The sequence below is a fragment of the Cryptotermes secundus genome, unplaced genomic scaffold (assembly GCF_002891405.2).
Source record: "Cryptotermes secundus unplaced genomic scaffold, Csec_1.0 scaffold124, whole genome shotgun sequence".
NCBI lineage: Eukaryota > Metazoa > Arthropoda > Insecta > Blattodea > Kalotermitidae > Cryptotermes > Cryptotermes secundus.
Window position 1 is genome coordinate 957,791 of NW_019735462.1, and position 25,790 is coordinate 983,580.

Here is a 25,790-nt window from a genome sequence, read left to right on the forward strand (position 1 = left end):
GCTACGATGCCGCCACATACCGCTGGGGAGGGAGGGGTGTCCTCCATTGCACAACATGTCACAATAATTAAAAAAAAAAAATATATATATATATATACAGTAGGGTCACTGAAATTAATACCATACCCATAATATATTTGCAGAATCTCCTTTCTCAAGATAGACAGGCGGCACAAGATCAGCCACCTCCAGGAAAGACAATAGGAGAATTGACATGAACCTGCATGGTTTATAAATTTTAATCTTAAACAACAAAGTTTTTAAAGAACTTAAAAAAATCTTAATACCAGGAAGGCTGCTGTGACTGTGAAAAGTTGAACATTGTGTATTTCAGACATTATATATGTATGTATATAATTTAACACCTATTGTAATAGTAGTTTCCGGAAAAAGTATTGATACCCTCTGACGATGATTTGTAGGGATCGAAACATGTAAGGGTGATGAGTTTTTTTAACCGTCCCCTTTCTGTCTTTGTATTTATTTGCCGGCTTCAGTAGACCACTTGACTCTTCTCAGGATCGTGTCACGGTAATAACAGAGGCAACGGGGAAACTGCACATTTAAAACCCGTCCACTGCTAGAAATCAACGACACAATTTCTGCTCTCCACAAATTGTTTATTTCAGAAGCAAACACTATAATTTTATTAGCAAGTATGGAGTAATGTGCCCTTTTTATTATTATCAAAGATTAATCGTACCAAATAAAGACTGATAAATTTAGATAAACTTGGAGAGTGCAGCCCAATGACGTCTGCCTCTGATGAATTCAAAACGCCAAATTCCTTGAAAACTCTATCCTGCGGGAGTGTCGCTTCATCATTTGTATAGGATTTGGATCGACGGCCTTTCTCCCAGACAAGAATAGTTTCCTGTTGGTTGATTTTAACAGGCCAAATCCATCATACAATCAGCACTAGACAATCACATAACGAACTTTGAGAATAAAGAGATCCAAAGACACAGAACCCAGTACCCCACATGTGAAAGCGGTTATTTCTTAGTTTAGGGTCCAATTACACCCTTCCGAAGACACTTTTATAACAGCTACCCTATCAGCAAAACAAAATTTACATCTTTGGCAAACTACAGACTTTCCTCCTGTGGTGGCCTCGTCCCTTTCTGTTCACCCAAGCTGCAGGTAACAAAACAAGGCAGTTATTTCTGTCCAGATGCGAAAAGCAAATCATAAAATGCTAATGAATCGGTCTCCCCAATAAATCAGTCACTCTACTGAAATGGCTAAAGAGGACCATAACTCTTCCCTTGAAGAGTTTTAAAAGGTTTGGACAGTCACATTTTCAAGTGATAAAACTTAAATAGTCACACTGGACGGTGTTGTTTTTGTCTTTGTAATTGTTAGTGTGATGGACCAGAATGAAACAAATCAAATTAACTATCAAGTTATTCTAAACTTATGAGTATGAGGGGTGGGCCATAAAATCTGGCCCTCGCACTGTGACCTTCAATGATCTATTGTGCTTTCCCTTTGGATTAAACCTTTATTAATCCTACACTTCGAATGAAATGTAGGACTTCATTTATGGGGGCATCATAAAAGTCACTTGGTTCCATGAAGAACTGACCCAGGTGGCAAAATCTTAAGTAAGCTATAGCCTCACAATCACATAGGATGTGTGTGGCTTATTTGTCTTCTTGCAAGCACCTTTCACAGGTTGGGTCATCTGTCAGTCCCAGTTTAAAAAGGTGCCCTTTTAGGTGGCAGTGTACAGTAAGTAATCGTACCACCCATCTTAATAGATCTCTGTTTAATTTCAACAGGTCCCTCATTCTTTTGGCAGAGGGTCCTGATATAAATCCTTTTATTCTAAACTTAACTTCTAGTTTTATGTGGTGACACAAGTTACATCACTTCTAGTAGTACATGCATATTAAAACCTGCGAAGACTTAGGCTTTGGAATCCCAAAATGTACCATGCCAGTGGCATTTGATTATCATACTTACATTTGTATAATTCATACTCTCAAAGCTTACTGGTAGCTTAATGCTTAAGGAGTTTAGCTCCTCACAAATTCATGGTGTTACAATATCAAAACAGAAGAATGCAAGAAAGAGATCTGGTAAGAACAAAACTCATTAGCTGACTAATGAAGATTTATAGATGGTTATGCATGAATATAACATTAGGAGTATTAAGTCTTTCTGAGTTCAGGTTGTTTTCTTGTTTTACAAATTGTTACTTTTGAAACTGAATTTTGTTATGTTCCAATAATTCCTCTGTGAAATAGAGAGGGTTCAGAAGTTCAAACTTCAATGTGTCAACGCTCGACGTTTCGTTCATACCGTACGATATACGTAATCTTACACAAATTTTTACGGATGTTCTGAGAATAAAGGTAACATGTTTAACAGATTCCTCAGTTCTACAGCACATAGTTTTGTACACCTATTATAAATAAGTGGAAACATTGTTATTCACTTTATTTAGAAGTTACCATATTTTATGGAATATGATATACCTTTTTTTTTTTTACCAGAAAATGCTGCCTAAAATCTGTGTCTTGTAGTCAGGAAGTATAGCAGATATATTCCTAAAATGTTCCCTTATAGAATGTGGGTGCATCATATAGTCTGGGATATACGGTAACAATGAAGACTGTACAGTTGAATATTAGAAAGAGGCCCCAAAGTTTTAAATTAGTCAACTTCAGCTTTAAAAGGACAAGTAGGAGTAATTTCTTTTTTATGGAACTGATATACTTGTTTCTTTGTAAATATGATAAAAATGCTGACTGCCAAGAAAACTTGTTATGTTGGAACATTCTGTTCCACTTTGGTGGCTAAGCTAAGTAATAAGACAACAGTGTACCTATTTTTGGAATTATATGTTATATACTATATATAAATTAAAGACTGTGTATGATGTATTATAGTTATGATTTCATAATATCCAAATATAAATACAGTAGAAAGGTGGTTGGAGTTAGCTCAGTGACAAGAATTCATCAATTAATATTTGGAAAGTAGTAGAATGTACTTTCCAGCATCTCTTTTTGCAAATACGTGTCCCAAAGTGTGACAAAGAAAAGGAATTATTTGTACATCTGTACACAGGTTTTGCTCCACTTTGAACTTTTATTTAGCTCTAAATACATTTTTTATTACCACATACATAATTATATGGTGACTTTGATGAATTTTATACAAGGAAGTGATGTGTGTTACAAGTGAAAACTATAGTCACAGTGTGCAGAATCTCAGGACTGTCAGAGCATAGATTCAAGTGTATCTTATTAAGCATGAAGCTCTGATTAGTTCTTCATATTTTCTCTGCGTATGATATACAGTAATAATGATTTAAAAGAACTGTGCATCAGATCAGTTTAGAGTTGTTAACAATAGGAACATTTACTTGAATAATTTGCTTATCTCTACTACAGCTTAGCCTTTTTGTATGGATATTAAGTATGTGTAGAAAGAATGATGGTGTTGAAAATCTGTAATCAATCTAACAAACATTACAGAGTGTACACTCTTCATCCAGCTGTTTGTCTTTGTTAAATCAGAGTTTAATTTATACAATTTAAGAGATTTATTTGCTGAACTACACATTATTAGAAGTACGTATAATTTGAACTTCAGCCTATGATATTTTGTTTGTAGTTGTTACTTACTACACCATACCTTGTGCTTCAGAATACTTTCAGATTAAAGTAATGTCAACCTATGCAATTATGAAAGCATAAGCAAACTAAGAATCTTAAATTAATAGTTTGATACTGCAGAATTTCTGGACTTTGTCCATTGTCTCCTATTCTGAAAGAATGTAATGTCTCAGAAACTAGATCTGTTTCTGTCCTCAGGTGAAAAGGTGACTAGGCACCTACTCAGTTGAGTCTCTTAAAATAGGTAATATCAGTAAATTAATAGACATGCAAGAGCCATGCAGTAGGAAAACTGTGTTGGACGCTACATAAACATAGTAATACAGTAATATGAAAGTTAACTAATTATAATATGAATAATCATTTCTAATATATGTAAGTGATTATTTGGAACTTACTTTTTATGATTATTTCTGTGTCATAATTTGTTACCAGGATATGTATTTTCAGAACTATCCATCATTTCTCTATAATAATGCATGTACATTATTGAACAGTGTGGGATTATTCAGGAATGGCATTTACAAACAATTACTATGAAGTTTATCATACACTGTTCATATATATGCTTAGTTTAGGGTTAGAGCTTCCTAAATCTAACTCCAAGCTCAAATATAAAAGAAATGTAGAAACTGTTTATTAAGTGGGAGGGGCAAATGTTTCAGTTATTTTTATTTAGATGTGTTAAGACTCATATTACTGTAATTTAAAAGTTGAAGTTTTATTGGAAGAGGATTTCTAGAAAACTTAATGGAAGTATGGTACTTTTTTAAATATTCAGGATAACATTAATATATTCAAATAGTCTTGTCATAGGAAATTATGCTGTTATAATTATATATATATATATATATATATCCTGTGAAGCAGATAACTTGTACTGGGAATGAAATTCTGGTTTCTTTGATTCAAAATTTGTTGAATTTTCATTTGAATTAATTTTAAGTTGTTATGCTGCCAGACAATACAAAGTCCACTTAAGTAATTTTTTATGTAGGTAAATGAAGGTTAAAAGGGTGACTGAAGAATACATTGCAATTCAGCAAGTTGCTTGTAATAGTATAAATTGCTTAATAAAAGCATTAGAACAGTAAATCTGTGTACCAAACAGATTGGTCATCAGGTAACTTGGGAAGTGCATGGTTTGGATCTTGCCCGGAACGCTGTCCTGGATGAAGTTTTTCGTGGCTTTCCTCAATCCCTTCAGGGATGTGCCAGGATAGCACCTTGATTAGACCATGACCACTTCCTCCCAAATCATTTCCAGTTCATCATTTGTCATCCTACCATTCAACACTGTATAGTCCAGCATCGTAAAATAAACCATAAAAATAAAACTGAATAATTATGAGTTACGGCCACATAACTTGCTTAATTAGCTGAGTCTGGGAATGGGACTGTGAGTGGAAACATTTCCAACAGTTCAGATTTTGGTCTTCTAAGGTCTGTGGAACTGTGTACTCTTGGGGATGGAAATACTATAATCCATTTCAAAGATACATGGTGTCACAACCTAGAATCTGAACACAACCATCATGAAAGTCTAATAACATTTAATATGCCCAACTAGTGACTGCCTCTGTGGTCTAGTGGTCAGAGTTCCTGGCTACAGATACAGAGGTCCGGGTTCAATTCCCGGAGCTACCAGATTTTCTGAGAAGTGTCTGAAACAGGGCCCGCTCAGCCTAGTGAGGATAATTGAGGATCTATATCACGGAAATAGTGGCCGTGGTCTAGAAAACCGAAACTAATGGCTGTGGGGATTTGTTGTGCTGACCACACGACACCCTCTATCCGCTAAAGTTGTGGCTAACTTTGCCAACAAGTGGCTGTCATTTGGTTAGTATAGTTCACTTATGTGCTAAAACCACAGTTTTTTTTTCTGTTTAATGTCTAACCAGTTTTGATTCAGGGCTAAGATGGTATAGGTATGTGCTAAAGAACTTTGAGATAAAGACTGATCCATCACAGACTTTTCAACATACTATACATTGAATTGAATTGAATTTATTTACATTCTATAAATCCTAAGCAGGTTAGTACCTTTGGATACAGAACAAGTCAAAATGTTACATACATAAGTACAGGCAATTTTAGCTTAAAAATTAATATAACTTAATTTTACATCATTCTCTATTTACATTGAAGTATTCATCTAAAGAGTAGAAGGAATGAGCATGTAGATAATTCTTTAACTCTGATTTAAACTTTTTAGTATCATTGCCCAAGTTTTTAATACTTTGTGGCAGATTGTTGAACACTTTTATGCCAGTAAAGTAGACTCCTTTTTGATATACTGATAAAGTTGATGAGGGTAGGTGGAAGTTATATTTTTGTCTAGTATTCATGTTATAGACATCAGAATTTAATTTGAATTTATCTTTGTTGTAAACAACAAATAAGAGAAGCGATAATATGTATTGCGATTGAAGAGGTAGAATTTTTAATTTCTTAAATAATTCTCTACATGAATCTCTACTTCTACATCCTGTAATGATTCTAATTATATTCTTTTGTATTTTAAAAATTATTACACTATGTGAAGAGTTCCCCCAAAATATTAATCCATAGTTCATAATAGAATGAAAGTAGGCATGGTAAACCATCTTCAATGTTTCCTGTGACATAAAAGGCTTAATTGATCTCATCGCATAGCAAGCTGCATTTAATTTAGGTATAATTTGTTCAATATGTATTTTCCAAGACAGTGTACTGTCTACATGTATTCCAAGGAATTTTGTATCAAGTACTTTACAGATTAATTTGTTGGCATAACTGATGTCCAGATCAATTTGGTGGTTGTTTTTAGTTGTGAATGATATGTAATGGGTTTTATCAAAATTTAATGAGAGTAAATTGGCTTCGAACCATCTGTTTAAGGCTTCAAATACAATATTTATGTCATTTTTAAAGTTGTCAAATTTAGAGTTCTTAAATATTATACTAGTGTCATCTGCATATAGAATTGGTTTAGATTTATTGTTGATGGTTTTAGATAGATCATTTATGTAGAGAAGAAAAAGTAAGGGACCTAAAATTGATCCTTGTGGAACACCGTGCTTTATAATTCCCCAGTTTGAAAATGCATTATGACTGGAGTTTTTATTATTTATTTCAACTCTTTGATACCTGTTTTTGAGGTATGATTTGATCCATTCATTAGCTTTGCCAGTTATTCCATAGAAATTTAATTTCGATAGTAAGATATCATGATTAACACAATCGAAAGCTTTTGCTAGATCACAGAAACACATTGACACATTGACATTGCCATGGGACAGGAGTTGGGAGGGAGTGGGGCAAGGAGATATTCGACAGTATCTTGCTGCTTTAATTAAGAGTAGTGGCAAGACTGTGGGCAATCCATCAAAATTCTGACAGTATGATCCCTTGTCTTCCATAAAGGTAATACCTACCTACCACTTGGTGCTAGAGCCCTGGGTGAGCCTTGGCCTCCTCTACAACCAGTCTCCACTTACCTGAGGCTGGTTGTTAGGTTTCTGAACAAAAATTCTTTTTACAGGATGAGGTTGTTACCCCCATGCCCAACACCCAACCTGGAGGACCAGGGTATCTCTCTTAGTCTGGACTCTACCCTTCAACCTTTCCAGCATGGGTGACCCTACTTGTAGTTAATCTACTGCCGGCATAGCTCCTCATGTTACAGTTATGCGAGCTCCACCACCGCGACAAGGTGGAGACACCTTTGGGGGGGCCATGAAGGTAATACCAGAAGGATATCTCCTCTGTCACCTGTCACCTTGCCTCTGTCCTACTTCTGGGGCAGACATCAGCTGCTAAAATAAGAGAATTGTGATTGCAGAATAGATATAAACTAAGAGAATAGGCTTATGCAGATATCAGGCAAAGGGTGCATCGAGATTTCATCTCTGCAGAACCAAACAAAGAGAAGAAATTATTCCAGAGTTGAACTGCAGTTTGAAACTGATTAAATGGTATGACCTCAAAGTGCTGCTCTGTTTTTATAAGTGATCTGTTATATTTTATTTATTTCTGACTTGTACATAGTTTAATGATGAAAGCTGTGTTATAATAAAGGAAAGGAATTAGTTCTTTATTTGCTGCTCACCTAATGAAGAATGGCCATCTGTCATTAACTGGTATAATGAAGATGGTCTATGTACAGGTTATAAAGTTTTGAGAAAAATATTTTTTATGAATTCTTGTGTGGTTATGTTTATTTGATTCAGTGTTTTGCATATTATTATAAAAAATTAAATCATATGAAAGCTTTTTGGTAACTACATTGTAATGAAATTATTGTAAAGAAAGTATTGCACTTTTGAAGACTGAAACCAATTTTTGCATGGATATCTGACATGCATGGCAAGTATATTATTGCTGGAGTGCTACAAATTTATATTTGTGCGTAAACTTATGATCACATTAAATGACATATTTTGTCCTTAGGTTTTCATCACCTTTCTCTGTAACATTGGTCTTCAGGAGATGATGATGCAGCTAAATCCCAAAAGCCAAATTATACAAATAAAATATCTGTCATAAAGAAACACATTTGACATTACATAACACTTACTGCTGAGAAATAGACAACAGAAACAGGATACACATTGCAGAAATGTGTACTTGTATTGACTGAAGGAAGATGAAACTTCAAATTTTTGCAGGTCCATGGCCATATGTTAAGGTAAGTAGCTGTTTGATGACAAATAATCGTGTGCAATATGAGTGATGTAGTATGAAGAATTATATGCAGTTTTGTGTTGCTAATTCTTTCGGGATTAATACATAAGTATAGTTTTTATACTGCAAAACTTCACCGTTCATTCAGCATCCATTTACCAGTACTATAGTATATGACCACATCAATTACAAATTTTGAATCATCCTAATTTTCAAAGTGTCCGTCAATAATGCAACAATTTACAAGACATTAGGTATATGTTTCGCACTGAAAATGTATTTCAGTACTTTTTGATGTTGAAGAAAGCAGTCTTCTGGGATTTGGCACCGTGTATATGTGGTGTTAACCGATGTTTCGGAGGAACGTATTGCCTCCATCTTCAGGGTAGAAGGAAAAAGTATAATCAATACTGTATACTGTATACTTGTTCATTGTGCTTCAATGCATGTCAATATTTAGTTTTTATCTCATCAGAATGTCGTACTCTATTGTGTGTTGTATATATCAATAGTGTGGTCTACCTGTGTATTCAATGCAATGGGATGCTGAAATATAATAAAAATTGTGAATGTTATAAATGCAGTGTATTTACATCTATTTCATAACTAATTCTACATGAGAAATGAATTTTGAACTGTTCTTTAATTTTCTTCAGGTAATGTCATGTTTTCACTACTGTATACATGATGGTGGTGAAAAGGAAATTGATTGCATGAAAGAATACATTGAAAAATCAACAGTTGCACTTTACTCAGTATATTCTAACATTTTGTAACGTGTCGGCAATCCAGAAGAGTCACTTCTCTGGAAACGCTAGAACAGACCGAAGAAAGCAGTCTTCTGGGATTTGGCACCGTGTATATGTGGTGTTAACCGATGTTTCGGAGGAACGTATTGCCTCCATCTTCAGGGTAGAAGGAAAAAGTATAAGCGATACTGTATACTTGTTCATTGTGCTTCAATGCATGTCAATATTTAGTTTTTATCTCATCAGAATGTCGTACTCTATTGTGTGTTGTATATATCAATAGTGTGGTCTACCTGTGTATTCAATGCAATGGGATGCTGAAATATAATAAAAATTGTGAATGTTATAAATGCAGTGTATTTACATCTATTTCATAACTAATTCTACATGAGAAATGAATTTTGAACTGTTCTTTAATTTTCTTCAGGTAATGTCATGTTTTCACTACTGTATACATGATGGTGGTGAAAAGGAAATTGATTGCATGAAAGAATACATTGAAAAATCAACAGTTGCACTTTACTCAGTATATTCTAACATNGAACCGACAGAGCAACGTTTCCACCTCTATAACAGAGGGTTCGTTGCATAGCAGCGACCAAGGTTATATAGCGGGGCTGAATGCATTCGACAGTCAGTCCCGGAATATCCGTCGGAGAAGTCAGTCGTGATCGAGCCATCTTAGAAGAAAGTCCTAGAATAACCGCCAGAGAAGAGAGTCCAGTGTCGGCCGGAATATTGTAAGCAGTAATTGTAACACTGCAAGTGCAAATGTTTGTAAAGTGTGTGTAAGGCGAGCGAACAGAATAAATTCGCTATACCAAACAACGGCGTGAGGTTATTTGTCGCGTTATACACCCGGAACGTGACAATATTTTAAGTCTATAAGTAGGAAAAGCTTGTATACTTTTTTGGTAGTATTGCAACACAAACAAAACCCTCCATTCCTTGCCCAGGATATGGTTGTTTTCCTTATCAGTATCACAATATACAGCAGCTAAAATTTTCAAGAAGGAATAACACTCAAATTAAGGAATTAAAACCTATGTAACTGAAAAAGATTTGGAATAAGAATTTTGATTTGCATCCAGAAATTCTGTGGCAGTACTTGTGCTTCATTCTAACAGCCATGGTCAACAGAGGTATTGGCAAGAGTGTATTGTAAATTTTATTCCTTTGGGTGTTGTCTAGTAGGTTCACAGGAAACAAACAGGAAATTTGCGCATGTGCGCGCGCACACATATATATATTTAGGTCTAGATGGCAAGGCTTCAAAGGAAATCTTGCCATTTGTCATATAAGTTTTCATACTATTAACCTTTCCAGTTTTCTCCTGTATTTCTTTCCAGTCCTGCATGATATCAAATGATATGTTGAGACCAACATTTGCCTTCTCCCATGAGTAACACAAATAGTCTAGTGTAAACCATATTCTTTATGTAGTATAATGCAATTCAGAAATGCAGATCAAAATTTTATCAGTATTCACATGATGGACACTGTAGACTGAAATCAAAGACTGCTTGCTTGTTTGTGATTGGCATAACTTTCATTCATGCAGAGTGTCAGCACTTGACAGTACTGTGGTAACTTGAAATTGGATAATGTACAGCTTTCATCCCACTGTTACCTTTTTCATGTGCATAGAAGGATTATGTAATAATATAATACAAATAGCACGGCATGGAAAGGAATGTTCCTTCACAGTCTTTTGAGTATTTGTCAACTACATATGCTGCCATTCCAATGCCAGCAGTATCCATACATATATGTAAAGTGAAGTATATGTCAGGCTGAGAAACTTTTGATGATGTGAGCATACAAGACGATAAAAAAAAAAGTAAAGCTATCCCTGTCACCAGCCATGGAGGCCCATAGCATTGTGACACTAGGGTCTCACATTATCTAGACAATTGGCTCACAGATGGTGGTAAGGTTGTCAGCCTTATGTGCTTGCTGCCCTTTACACCGCAGGAAGATTTCTGGTACTCATTTCTATTAGAGGCTGAGTCGGCCCCAGGGCCATAGTGCAGCTGAAAGGGTTAGGTCAATTGATAAAAATCCACCTCATCGGGACTCAAAGCCGCGACCTTCCAGCTTGTAGCATAGTGCCTCAACCAACTATGCTACTGCATGCTGCCTACAATAAGATAAATGTAAGGTTATCTGTGAGCTTCATCAATGAAGCACCATTCCATGAAGATGTATGGGGAAATGAAGGTATAGCTCCACCATTCTTGACCTTGGCACTAGGTAGAGATGAATGTACATATGAGCATCTGCCACTTCATGTCCAGGGAAGTAGTCCCCAGTATCTGTTAGAGGGGGCTGGTTTGGATCAGGCCTAGCATAGAAGTTATGAAGAAGAGAGGGCACACTTTCTCAACCTGAAATGGAACTCTGATTCCTTGGTCATCTAACATGTAGCATAGTCACTATACCAACCAAACTGTCCCAGCTCTGCAATGTTAAAGAAGCACTTAAAAGTCAACTTAGGCTCTGAAATAATATAATAGGATTCATGAGGTATAGAGGTACTACTGGCATTTCAAATTTAGTAAGAAATCTCATATATGTCTTAAAGACACCCATAAGAAATCATGATTAATAGCATACATATCTCTGGTATGTGTATAGGTTCAAATCTGCAAAATTTTGCATCTAATAATGTTAGGCTAAAGAATTCTGACATGTTTACTTAAGGTTCTGTTATAGAATTTGCTGCAAACCACATACAAAGTTCCAAGTAGGTATAGCTCTCTTGTTTTTCTTCTTCTGTGATTCTGAGAAGAGTTGGTATCGAAATTGAATGTAGATTATACAAACGAATTTTATTAGCTTCTCAAGGACTCCTCTCCATGAACATGCTTTGAATCTGTTGCCATGGTAACAAATAAAACTGGTACATATCTGAGTGCAGTTTATGTAGGATATAGTGTTGGAATTATGTTCATTGCTTATAAAATTATTTTTATTGAAATGAATTTATTATGAACTACTGTGAATGTATGATAAAGTAAGAAATACTGCAGTAATTTCATAATCATGGAAGAAGGCCTGACTGAAGAAGAGGTATTACTGTGAAGTTATATATAACCTATGAAATATTAATTTTGCGTTAAAGGGCAGTATACAGTTTAGCTCCTTCCACCATAGAATGTTTCATGATGATTTTTAATCTAACAGTGCTCATGGATAATCTTTAGTTAGACTTGATTTGGTTTGATAAAGTCATGTTAGCTTAAGGGGATGCAAACTACATTGTGGTCTATCACAACCATGTGGAAGTTTTTAAATTTCTATAACTAACTGACCAATTGATGTTCAGGTGCATGATGAAGGCTGAATGTTGGTATCTGCACTGCTTTTGCTTGCCTAAGCTTGAACTTTTCCATCACCTTTCTCCTGACCTTCTTTACTCTGTAACCAAGTATGTAGCAAGAGAACCCAATATTCTACCTTGGAGACTGTTATAGAATCCCATCTTGAGCCATGTCAGATCCTTAACTTTAATATTTTGACAGAGATAAATAATAACATAATTAATTTGCAGACTCAAGAAGAGACATCAGAGTCTAAGGAGGAAGAGGAAGAAAATGAACAAAGAGGTGACGAAGTTACCAAATTGAGTGAAAATCAGATTCTGGAGCAAACTTATCAAAGTGTGAGTAGCAAGAATTGGAACTGAAGGATGTTTTTGAGTTATATATATGAAAATAACTGCATTGTAGAGTTTATGAAGTTATTATGTCAAGTGTAATTCATTGTGTTCATTTGTTGGTTTAAATAGAATGTAATTCAATTTCTAAAACCTTTTAATCTACAAAAAATATTGTAATCTTCTATAAGTGAAATAAAGAATTCTGAGAAGAAGATAAGATTAATATTTTCTTCAGCTACCTCCATTTCAATAATGAGGCTGTCCTTAACCGACCAGCAAAGAGTAAAATATTAAGCTGAAGTCACAAACTTTTTCAGTTTTTTCAAATTAAGTAATGTTTTCAGGTGCATGCTCAGATGGAAGAGGAGGGCAAAAAAACTTTTGCCCAAGAATACACACGAATCTTTGAGGCATTCTACAAGGCCTATGTTCATGAAGAGGAACTCATGAAGGAAAATGAAATGTTGCAGACTCAGGTTAAAACTAATACTGATAAAGTAGCTGTTGCAGGAAAACTGGCAGCAGCTGATAAAGAAATAATTGATCAGCTCAAAGATGAAATTAATCAAGCACGGAGAATGGTGGACTCAGCTCATGCCCGAGAAGAAAATTCTCAACAAGTAATCGAAAATCTCAGACATCAAATAAATCAGTTGAATGCAGAGATTGAACAAAGGGCTAGGCTTGGATTGGACCAATTAGAAGAGTGAGTAGTGAATTTATCATGTATTTTTTAGAATTGAAGTGTTAATTTTTGACATAAGTTTGTAGAGACACTGGTTCTTCAGTTATAATCATTAAATTAAGAATATTTCAGACAGTCATCAGGCTTTTGTTTTCCATCTAAAAAGTACCTTAGTGAAAAGTTCCACGTTTTTGAAAAGAATGGTGTTGTACAAATTGTGTCAAAGACTATTGATTCCACCTGAACATTTTGTATGGCCACAGCATTGGAATTATTATATGAATTTAAACATCACCCAGAGTTTCTTTACAATTAGCCAATTCAATAAATCATTATTAGGAGTTGATCCATATATTACAAGGCCTGTAAGTATTCCTGGTAGCTCAAGTAAGAAATTACCCACTCAGATTGCTAGAGACTTCAGTATGCTTTGCTGTAATACTTGTATGGTTTGGATGTGGTGTATGATTTAAAGGATCAACAGATTTAATTGTACTGTGCTCTTCCATCATATAAAACTTGTGCGATGTTGATGTTCTAAGAGACAACCACGTAAAACTATAACAATTGTATACATTATTCTCAAATGTACAGAATAGCTGTGAAGCTATGTGGAATGTCGATGTTAAGTTTGCGGGCCCTGAAAAGGGGCGTTTCTTAAAATGTATGTTGTTCAAAGGTTTGCTGGCCCTGAAAAGGGCAGTTTGTTCCACCATGCGTGTGCTAGTAGAGTTTGCTGCTTTGTAGCAGACCAGATCTTCTTTACAGCCGTTCAGCTAGTCTGGCTGGCTGGTGATGCAGTGCTGCGTCCACCGGTAGGAACAGCTGCCTATGGTGTGGACGCTGATGGAGCCATTGTCTCGGCACGGTTGCTGGAGAGCTGCGACAGCTACATTAGCTGTCTTTGGTGCAGTGAAGGTGATTGAAGAACTGATGACTCTGATGACTGATCGCTTTGAACCGAATGTGATCACTGATGATTGCGAGTTTTGAGCTCTGCCTTTTATACCATGCTTGCTGGGCGGAGCTAAACTTGCAGTATTTGGAAGTTGGCAGTTGTAATCATAATATATGTAATGTTTATATGGACATATATACACAATGGCTGATGTGGTGTTCGGAGGCTTGTTGTTATGTTGTATGTTATTATTTAATATTTGATCCTATTTGTCGGGAGACTCCATTGTGTAAACGTCCGATTTGATGGAGAGATAGATCTGTATAAGCATTATGTATATTACAATTACAACCACCAACTTCCAAATACCATCACATATACAACTTTTAACTATACTTTTGACTATATAACTGGTTATTTAAGACTTCAGGTTTTATTGTAATTTATATTTTATATTCACTCATATCATTTTATACCATTGTATATATTTGGAAGTTTAGCACTGTATCCTATATTTTACGTGCAATTCAATAACAAAAAGTTTAATGTATTTGCCTGATGATGATTTTTTGAAGGCTGAAACATGTAGCAAAAGTATTTCCTAGAGCTACTTATACGTATTATTGACTGTTGTGTTATGACGGTTTTCAGTAAGATATAATAAATAGGAAATTATTTAAATTTAACTCCCAAGTACATGAATTTAATATCAGAGCTATTTATGATCAGTACTACCCCAAACTAACTTAACACTATTCCAAAAAGGAATATGTTATATGGGAGTAAAGATCTTCAACAATCTGCTGACTGAAATTAAGTGTCTATGTTTAATGACACAAAGAGTTAAAATCTAAGTTGACAACATTCTTATTACAGAATTTGATTTGTTTCATTTTTGGTCCATCACACTAACAGTTACAATTATAAAAGACAAGTCCGTCCAGTGTGACTATTTCGGTTTTCTCACTTTATGATTCACTAGCCTTACATGTTTCGATCCATTTGGATCATCTTCAGAGGCACCAAACACTTTTTAGAAACCACTGTCACAACAGTTGTCATAGCAGTTACACATGTACTGCCAAGTACACAATATTCCATCTGTCAGTCACAGCAGCCTTTCTGGTTGTAGAAATATTTAAAATTGTTTTAATGTTTTAAAAACTTTGTTCAAAATTAAAACTCATAAACCTTACGGTTCGTGTCAATAACCCCTGTTGTCTCTCTTCTAGGTGGCCGATGTTGTGCCACCTATGTAACTTGAGTAAGGAGATTCTTAATATATAAAACAGCACAGCGGGCCAAGAAATCACAAAGGACTATATTAAGAATCTCCTTACTCAAGTTACATAGGCGGCACAACATCGGCCACCTAGAAGAGAGACAACAAGGGTTATTGACACGAACCGTAAGGTTTATGAATTTTAAATTTTGAACAAAGTTTTTAAAACTTTAAAACAACTTTAAATATTTCTACAACCAGAAAGGCTGCTGTGACACATAGATGGAACATTGTGTACTTGGCAATACATGTGTAATTGATATGACAACTGTTGTGATAGTGGTTTCTAAAAAGTGTTTGGTGCCTCTGAAGATGATCCAAATGGATCGAAACATGTAAGGCTAGTGAATCATAAAGTGAGAAAACTGAAATAGTCACACTGGACGGACTTGTCTTTTATAATTGTCTTATTACAGAATTCCTTTTATACTATTGAGGAATTTTTGGAATTGAATCATGGCTAGAAATTGGATTAAAACAATGATATTTTATAATTAAGCAATTTATTATGATGATATGTGGCCTATTGTAGATGTATGTGCATGTTTTATATTTTGTACATAAATGATTGTTATTGTGAAATGGATGTACAGTTGGATTTACATTGTATGGTCAATTATTTTATTATAGTGTTACCTTGCATAGTGAGTGATACATTATATGTGGCCTATCATAGACACATATGTATGTTTTATACTTTGTGTTATCCAGTTGGATTTATATTGTATGATTAAATATCTTAGTATTTTGTTATCTAATGTAAACAATGATGGATTCTATATCTATGTACATAGATCTCTGGAAGTCACATTAAATATGAATGTGAATATGTAATATTATATTTTAGCATCCTCTTGCACTGTGTAAAAACTTAAATACTGTTCTGATTCTCATCCATCATTGTACAATCAGTCAAAATCTGCTAGGTTTCGATGTTTCTTCTTTCTGCAGACTCCTTAAACACACCTTGTACACCTGATTATAGCCAGTTAGGTCAAAACATATTGTGAAATATGAAAGAAAGAAGAAACATCGAAACCTAGTGGATTTTGATTGGGTTGCTCAAGGACAGATAGAATCAGAACAGTATTCAAATTTAAACATCTAATATGATATCTCTTTGCCTGTTTGAATGTTGTTTTTGTTATGGGTAATGTCTGTTGTGGTCTGTTAGACATTTCTGGCCCCTGCCTACCTTGGCTGTAATGAAGGAGACCTGCGGGCACCTATGAGTCTGATTTTATTACAGTGGTGGTGGTCGTGGTGATGACTGTCTGAGAGGACTGGTAACTCAATATGATTTCTGAACCATGCCGGAAGACTGGTAATTTCTCACATTAAGGAAATTTCACCTTTACTAGTGGCAAGAGAAGGACAAGACACAAAGAAAAATATGCCAGCCAGAAAAGAAGAGAAGACTGCTATAACTATAAACCATCGGCTTCATGTCTGTTGAATTTTTATCTGTCTTCCATATTTGTTGTAGGTCTGGTAGTGCAAAGAAAGATAAAGAAAATTTCCTGAGAGAAAGGGAGGAGCACTTAATGCATGAAGTTGAGATATTGCGAGGACAACTTGCCAGTGCCTTAACTGTTCAAGAAGACTTAAAAAGGAAGAATTCTGCAATAGATGTGCGATGCAATGAACTAACACAGGAATTAGAGGTGGGCACAAAATAATAATCACTTAAAAATGCATGATTCTATGCAGATAGGTGAAACCCCATATCTGATTCTATTACTTTACAATCATGAGGTTATTTTACATTATTCATATAAAGACAACTGAAGGGCTAGAAGTAATATGTAATAGTAACACTGTTCTCATGTACTGGACTGTCTTTCAAAATGTCTGGACAGATGTCACTAGGAGACAGGAAGGAAACATGAACATTTCTTACTGCTAAGACAGGAAGAACACTTTACATTGAAACATTTCTAACTATTTAGGCAAAAAATGATTAAAATAATAATACATTTTGGAACATTCTTTCTGGGTTTTTTTTTCCTTTTTGGCCTTGCACGTGTAGAATGTTCAGAAAGGAAAAAACGAAAATAAAAATATTTTAAAGGGAAGTTTAGAATAAGGCGGCGCCATAGCTCAAGCATTTAGTCGCTGGCTTCCCACTGCGGTGGCCCAGGTTTGATCCCGGGTCTGGTCAAGTGGGATTTGTGGTGGACAAAGTGGCGCTGGGGCGGGTTTTCTCCGAGTACTTCGGTTTCCCCTGCCAATCTTCATTCCACTACGTTTTCCATCATAATCACCTGGGGCAGGCTACAATAGGCCAATCATTGGCCGCCGTGCCGACTGGACCCAGTTGGACTCCAACCCCCACTAAGCGAATTTTATTTTAGAATATATCATCCTCAGATTTTCCTTTTCCTTTTCCTTGCCGAATTTTGTGTAATAAAATTGCGTTCCTTTGCTGGTGTCTATGGAATATCTGTTGTAACTTTAACATAGCTTCACTTCACGAAACACTGTACATTACAGAGAAAGGCAGAAGAAGATTTTTTCACCAACATTGTTAAAAATCTAATTTACTCAGAACCAAAATGTCTGATATTCCTTAATATGTCTCATTTGTAGCATTATTAATCCAAATATATATAAAATTTTTTGAGTGATTAGATTTTTCACCATTTATTGGTATTATTCATTGCCAAACAAGAGAACTGTGCAGCATTTTCATTGTAAAATTCGAAATTTGTATTAATTTCTTGTTTGATACCAGTTACAGATTAAGTTGGTCATGAGCAATAATATAAATATGAGTATAATGGGCTACATTTATGCCAGGAGGAGACATGGGATTTGGTGAAAACCAAGTGATGGGGAATCATGTCAAGTTTTGGAAACCACTGGTCTAAAAATTATCTCATAGCTGAGGTTGTATGTAGTCTGGCCTAATAGTTCGGGTTTCCTATGGTTTCCTATCTTGTATACCTGCCCAAAAGGGAGAGATAGTGTAAATGTGTTTACTAAGCCCCTGCCTAGCAATGGACGTTACTGAATTGCTTCTCTGACTCATGCATTCTGGCTTTTAGGCATCATGTCACAGTGTGTTTGTGATTTTCTTTCAGAATCAGACAAATGAAATAAACAAAGAACTCCGTGTCAAAGAACATTTGGAACAAGAACTGAAGATGTTGTCTACTAGCTTGCAGGATAAAGATTCAGAAGCAACAAATCTCAAACACCAGCTCAGTCAAGCAGAGCTCAATATAGGGAAGCTAGAGGCAAATGTGAAAGATCTGAAGGTATTAATAGAGAAAGAAACAAGCAGTAAAACTAAATTCACTAATGTATTTATGTAATAAGCTCCTGCATCCTGTATCCTGTAAAATGAATCCTCAGACTTGTAGATTGCTCTCCTTTAAAAAAACACATTTTTTTCTCAACTCTCGATTATCCGGGATAATGGTGGGGATAGAAATCACGATTAATCGAAAACCCGGTTTAAGACAAATTTTATTAAAAGTAGTACTGTAATACTGTACCTTCATAATATTATAGGTCTACCTGTAATTAAATTTATTCAACCTCATTTTTATGTCATCTCATGGCCTATTTAATACTTTTTTTACATTACACTGAAGTATGAATTAGTTATTTCAATCACAGTGTTCAACAACATCCAACACTTTTTAAGAATATTCACACTTAAAAAAATTTAATATTGATGTTTGCTTTTTCGTGGCATTTTCCTTTTTACGGATATCCATACGAAGCCTACGTAATATTAGCTTGTCACTTAATAAACTGTTCTCTTCACTCTCAAGATAGTCTAGTAAGGATTCTAAATGATTAAGAGCAGCACCATGTGATATTTTCTTACTAGCAGCACTGTCCACCTCTTCCTCATTCTCACTTTCTTCCCGCTCTTCGGGCTGCACCGGCACTGAACTTACGATTTCATCACTGCTTAACATTTCAAAGCCCGGCTCTCACGAGTCACAGTCAAACCACTCTCTTATATTTTCCTTGTTGACTTCTTCACCACCATGAACTTGGTTAGCTAATTTTGTCAATTCTATGGCTATCTCATTTTCACTGAATCCAGTGAATCCATGGATTTTATCACCTTCATTAGTGATAAAAGGCATCGGTTTCTTCCATGAATTTTTCAATACAGATGGCTTTACTGTATCCNCGATAAATACTGGTGTTAGTTTGTGTGTTCCTGATGCATTAGAACAGCACAAGGCTGTCAGTCTCTCCTTACTGGATTTGTGACCTGGAGCCTGTCTTTCATTTTGAAATGCCAAAGTTCTGGTTGGCAAGCATTTCCAATAAAAACCCGTTTCATTGGCATTATAGATTTGTTCTGGCAGCAGATTTTCACTTTTCATGAAACTATCAAAATTGGTGCAAAATTGAACTGATGATGACAACTCCCCTGACTATTTCTCACCTTGAATACTAATTTCTCATATTCCATGACACTGCTTGAAACGTGTTAGCCAACTGGAAGAAGCATCAAAACTTCCTTGTAGTTCAAGTGCTTTGGAAAAAATTTCGCTTGTTTAGCACAAACTGCTCCTGTTATTGTTGTTCCCTGTGCCCTTAGTTGATTAAACCAGATCAGCATTGCTTTGTCGAGATCATCATATGTTGATTTTTTCATGGTTTTCTCTTCTTCATTCCGCTTGAATTAGAAGACAAAGCAAAGGAAATTAATGGATTCTTTTGTTTTTTCAAATCACGAACAGTTCGTTCTCCAATACCATATTGCATTGCTAATTGTTTAACTACACCTCTTTTTCCCAACTGTAAAGTTCCTGTTGAATACTTAACACAACACGCTTCCTTTTACACCCCGACATTTTGCTAACGCACTTGAAGATCGATTCAAAGAGACTAACTGGGGCGGTGTATCTGTCCTTGAAACTTTCCACAAATCCTTGCATTCTTTCACCCCTACCCTAGAACACTGTGTTACAATAACGGGACCAAGAAATGCAGAGCTTGGTTCACACTAGTGCGAAAATAGTGTTACAACTCTCCATGTGAAACAAAAGTGAATGAATATTAAACAACATATAAGCCTCAGAAAAGCCCCAGTAGCCCTGGTTAAGCCGCAAACCGGTTTATCCGCCCCAAGATAATCGAGAGTTGAGTGTATATGATGACTGGATTGAAATTTTAAACTTTATTAGTGATATGAATGAATGCATAAGGGATGGGCCACAATAATGTTGCCCTTGCACTATGACCTTCAATGATCTATTGTACTTCCCCTTTTGATTAACCCTTTATCAGTCCTACACTTCAAATTAACTGTAGCATTTTGTTTATGGGGGTGTCATAGTAGTCACTTGGTTCCATAAAAAACTGGCCCATGTGATGAAATCTTAAATAAGCTATGGCCTTACAATCATGTAGGATGTGTGGTTGATTTATCTTTTTCTTGGCACCTTTCACAAATAGGGTTATCTGTCAGTCCCAATTTGAAAATGTGTCCTTTTAGGTGGCAGTGTCCAGTAAGTAATCCTACCACCCATCTATACTGGTCTTTGTTTAATTTTAATAGATCATTCTTCTGGCAGAGGGCCCCACTAGAAGTCTTTTTGCCTGTTTGAGTCCAGTTATGGATTTCCAATGTCTTCTATGATTTCTGTTTGTTCAGTCCCTGACCACTTTCTGAGATGCTGCAAGCTGGTTCAGGTCCTGTTCCTGCCAGCAGATCTGCGGTTTCATTCCCAGCAGTACTCTCCTACTGAGATGTCACAAGCTGGTTCAGGTTCTATGGGTCCTATGAACGGCTGTTCAGATCCTGTTCTTGCCAGTTGATCTGTGGTTTCAGTCCCTGCAATACTCTCCTACTGAGATGCCGCAAGCTGGTTCAGGTCCTATGAAGGGATGTTCAGGTCCTGTCCTTGCTAGTTGATCTGCCATTTCATTACCAACAATGCCCTCATGCCCTGGCACCCATATCAGTTGAATTCTGTTATACAAGGTATGTCCCAAAAGTCATGAAATATATTTCTTTCCCGCGCTCTTACTGGTCGGAGTGTGCTGGAACCGGTTGGGTTAAGGGGGGAGGCCTTTAGCTTCACAGTGCGCCCAAGGTCAGTCTGCTCAAGCATTGGAGGCATCAGTATCGCTGATTTAGTGCACCTGTGTTTTGTGACTATGTCATGGTGCGCGATGGCGGATACTTTCGAACAACGTTGGGCGGTCAAGTTCTGCACAAAGCTCAACAAAAAAGCTGCCGAAACTCACGAACTGCTTAAGCAAGCCTACGGGGAGTCTGCTACAAGGTGGGGAGGGCCAGGAAGGAATGGAAGATGACCCCCGCTCTGGATGGCCATCAACAAGCCAAACCAATGAAAACCCCAAGGACAGACCGTCAATGCTCCCTACTACGTGGATGTTCTAGAAAGATTAAGGAAAAGGGTCATCCACGTGCGAAAGGACATCGCCGCTAACTGGCGGCTGCATCATGACAATGTGCTCAGCCACACGTCTCTGCTCGTCCGTGAGTTCCTGGCGAAGCACCACGTGGCAACGCTGCTGCAGCCACCCTACAGCCCCGACCTAGCTCCGGCCGACTTCTTTTTGTTCCCGAGGATCAAGACTGCACTCAAAGGACGCCGTTTTGAAAGCATTCAGGCTATCCAAGCGGCCGTGACAACAGCTTTAAATGAGGTTCCCGTCGAGGCCTTTGAGGGGGCGTACCGGGCATGGGAGAGTTGGTGGAAAAAATGTGTAGATGCTCATGGACAGTACTTTGAAGAATACTGTCACGTGTTGGGTGTATAACGCAACAAATAACTTCACTCCTTAGTGGATATAGCGAATTTTATTCCACATTTGCTCTTACAATCACACAATTTACAGATTCACAATTACTGCTATCTGCAGTATCACAAATACTAGACTGCAAACGCCAGAATACAACTGACTGGTTGCTGGCTAGCTCGTTACTCTCCGCTGGCTAGATTGAGAACTGTCTTGAATACTCTTCGCTGCTCCTCATTTAGCCCTGTTCCAGACAACAGAGAAAACAGCCATGTAATAGCTACCACTGTTATTATCATCGTCTCTCGCAACCACTGCTGTCTGCCGCCGTAGTAGCTGATAGTCTAGCAACACTGTTGGGAGTTGTTTACCGCTACGTAGTAACTGCGGCGTCCCGTGTTACGTCACCACTGTTGACTCGCGTTGCATAGCGACCAGTATGCTGGGACTCGGCTAACTTCGGCTCTGCTCGGCACGTCACGGCTGGCAGGGGGTGGAGGGAGGGGTGTCATCCATAGTGCAACACATCACAATATTAACACTCTGTACCAATATCATCAATAAATTTAAAAAATATATATATATTTCATGACTTTTGGGACACACCTTGTATTTGGCCAGTTGTATGAGGGATTGATGACAGTCCTAGACCAGTTTTCAGATTATGTTGTATTTTCCAAGTACTTTAATTGCAGCTTGACTGTCTGATAGAATATAGATGTTTCTATTTTTATAATTCTTATCTAGATTGTGTGATAATTAAGACTGTGGTCTGAATTATAATACCATGGAGTTTCATAGGTAGTTACCAGTGCTTTGGAGGGATATGCTCTCTCCATTCTCTATCCTGAAGAATGAAGCAGCAGATTCTTCTGAAATGTTGGTAACCCCTATGAAACTACATAGTATCATACTATTGTCACGTATTTAGGGGCGACTATAGATGGGGTTTGGATTTGTGAATGGATTTTTTGACCACTTGTACACACCACTCAGAATTACACTTTACATATTGCTGACACAGAGTAGGGTCCTTGGTCTATTATAGTCTCCACTAGCTGTTTCCTGGCAAGGAATTTGACGCAGTGGAGATTATTCAGCTTCCTGCACTCTGGTCCTCTTGTCACATCCACCTGTGCAGAACTCTTGTCAACTGACAACTCAGCTAACTGCAGCCCAGGCTGGTGGCCATTTCATACCAACCTCCTGGTCTTCTCTTCATAGGCTGATTTTCAACTGAACTTTTGAAAACTGAACTCTCTCACTCACCAACCAGCTACTTTATGTCACTTCACTCAATTGCACTGCTCACAACTCTCTGCGGCTCGGCCGGTGTCCTCGTTATATAACCTCAGGGCAGAACCAATAGAAAACACCACATCCAGCAATCCTTCTATTGTTGTCATGGGTGGTTGCCAAGTGGTAGACTGAATATCATTTCCATGGGAATGTGTTTACTGAGCCGTTGTTTAGAAATGGGTGTTTGTTTATCCACCTATTGCATAGCAACAGCTGTACTCGTCTGTTTCGAGGTCTCTGCCCAGCAACGGTCTACATGCCACAGTATCATAACCCATAAGACCTGCTGTGTTATAAATAATGCTTGTCTGCTGTCTATACAATGCATTGGAAATTGAGTAGCCATGAGGCAGATGGTAGAATCAATGAAGAGGCTTGGGCAGTACTTTTGATGGCTTGCACTTAATAAATATTTTTATTATAATAGCAATTTTCTCAAAAATACATAGAATTAAAATAATGTTGAAGAATATTTATGTAGAGTAATATATGGTTTAATTGCACATTTTAAAGCCCAAAAGCCAAATATGAATTGCATGTACCCAACTATAATCATACTTTCACACTGAGGAGGATCCTTGATTCAGGACATTTTCTGATATTCAAACTTTATTGAAAAATCTAATTAAACCTTTAATTTTTATTTCTTCTCAGTCATATGACATGTATATCCACTAGAATGAATATGCACCCATAAAATAAGACACATATTTGAAAGGACTTCATGCACGTCCTCTTACAATATTCCTCGCTTACTGATAGTATAATGATCCTGCTTATAGACATAGCTAGTGCTAAATTATGCACCAGAAGTAGGAAAACGGTTCCTTCTAAAATGAAATGAACATTATGAATCTACATATATCAAAGTCATACCTGAGTTTTTGGAATAAAGGTACTTGGCAAAGTTCACAATAAGATTTTAGCTAAAAAGTTTAGTAGCAATAATGAGTTAATGAAAGATATAATCAGTGTTCTTTAGCTGGTACATGCCAGTATGCATACCAGCAAACAACTGATGCATAGTGGTAAATGTATAAGAAGTTGCACATTTGTTAGTGCAGCGTATGTTTCAACCTTGAGGCTAAATCCAAACATAAGATTACTGGCAAACATGTTTTTAGAAAATTCACTGGTAATAATAGGGTATTTAAATTATTGTACCTATTTAGAAAGAAAAAAATTGGATACTGGGAGAATTCAGACTAAGAGAACAGTGTGGACTGGGCATGAAAATTTTACAAATTTTTCTGCAATATTTCAGACACAGAATGAACACCTACAGAGAGATGTTGAAAGTCTCAACAGTCGGCTGACCAAGGTGCACGCGGAATTTGAGTTGCAGACAGAAATTGTTGAAAAGCTAACAAACGAAAATTCCACTAAGACACATGAACTTAAGGTATTTCTCCACAATATAGATTGTATTCTCTTCAGTTAATGAAGCAGGCTGGTGTAGTGGTAATGCTCTAGAACTGTGATAGTTCAAGGGTTCAGCTGGGTTACCAACTCTCCTGATTTACATTTTTCTGGTTTTCTTCATACTTTCCAGATAATTGCTGAGAAAGTGTGTTCGAATATTCCATTTCCACAGCTTTCAGAATCTTCATATACTCTGAAATCACCATCTTTTAATTGTATTTAATGCTAAAACTTCTACAGTTGAAACAATGTCACTAATTATCTAAAAAAATTGATCTATCAGTCTTTATATAATAGTTAAACTCAGACAATTAAATTAGGTGGAGACTCAGGTAACTCAGCCAGTATAATGACTGGGCTTCAGGCTGGATAACCAGAGAACTGGAGTTCAATTATTAGCAGGGGTGTAGAATTGAATTGAATTGAATTGAATTTATTTACATTCTATAAATCCTAAGCAGGTTAGTACCTTTGGATACAGAACAAGTCAAAATGTTACATACATAAGTACAGGCAATTTTAGCTTAAAAATTAATATAACTTAATTTTACATCATTCTCTATTTACATTGAAGTATTCATCTAAAGAGTAGAAGGAATGAGCATGTAGATAATTCTTTAACTCTGATTTAAACTTTTTAGTATCATTGCCCAAGTTTTTAATACTTTGTGGCAGATTGTTGAACACTTTTATGCCAGTAAAGTAGACTCCTTTTTGATATACTGATAAAGTTGATGAGGGTAGGTGGAAGTTATA

General features: G+C 36.5%; 1 protein-coding gene across 1 annotated transcript in view; it reads left to right on the plus strand.

Moving 5' to 3' along the window:
- The first annotated feature begins 12,529 nt into the window (after positions 1-12,529).
- The window catches only part of LOC111869294 (cilia- and flagella-associated protein 58), a 30,083-nt gene continuing 16,822 nt past the window's right edge, over positions 12,530-25,790 (plus strand). The window contains exons 1-5 of the mRNA XM_033753376.1: positions 12,530-12,707; positions 13,049-13,410; positions 17,056-17,233; positions 18,653-18,829; positions 24,877-25,014. Coding sequence (XP_033609267.1) covers positions 13,061-13,410; positions 17,056-17,233; positions 18,653-18,829; positions 24,877-25,014 — 843 coding nt within the window. The 5' untranslated portion in view covers positions 12,530-12,707; positions 13,049-13,060. The remainder of the gene's footprint in view (positions 12,708-13,048; positions 13,411-17,055; positions 17,234-18,652; positions 18,830-24,876; positions 25,015-25,790) is intronic.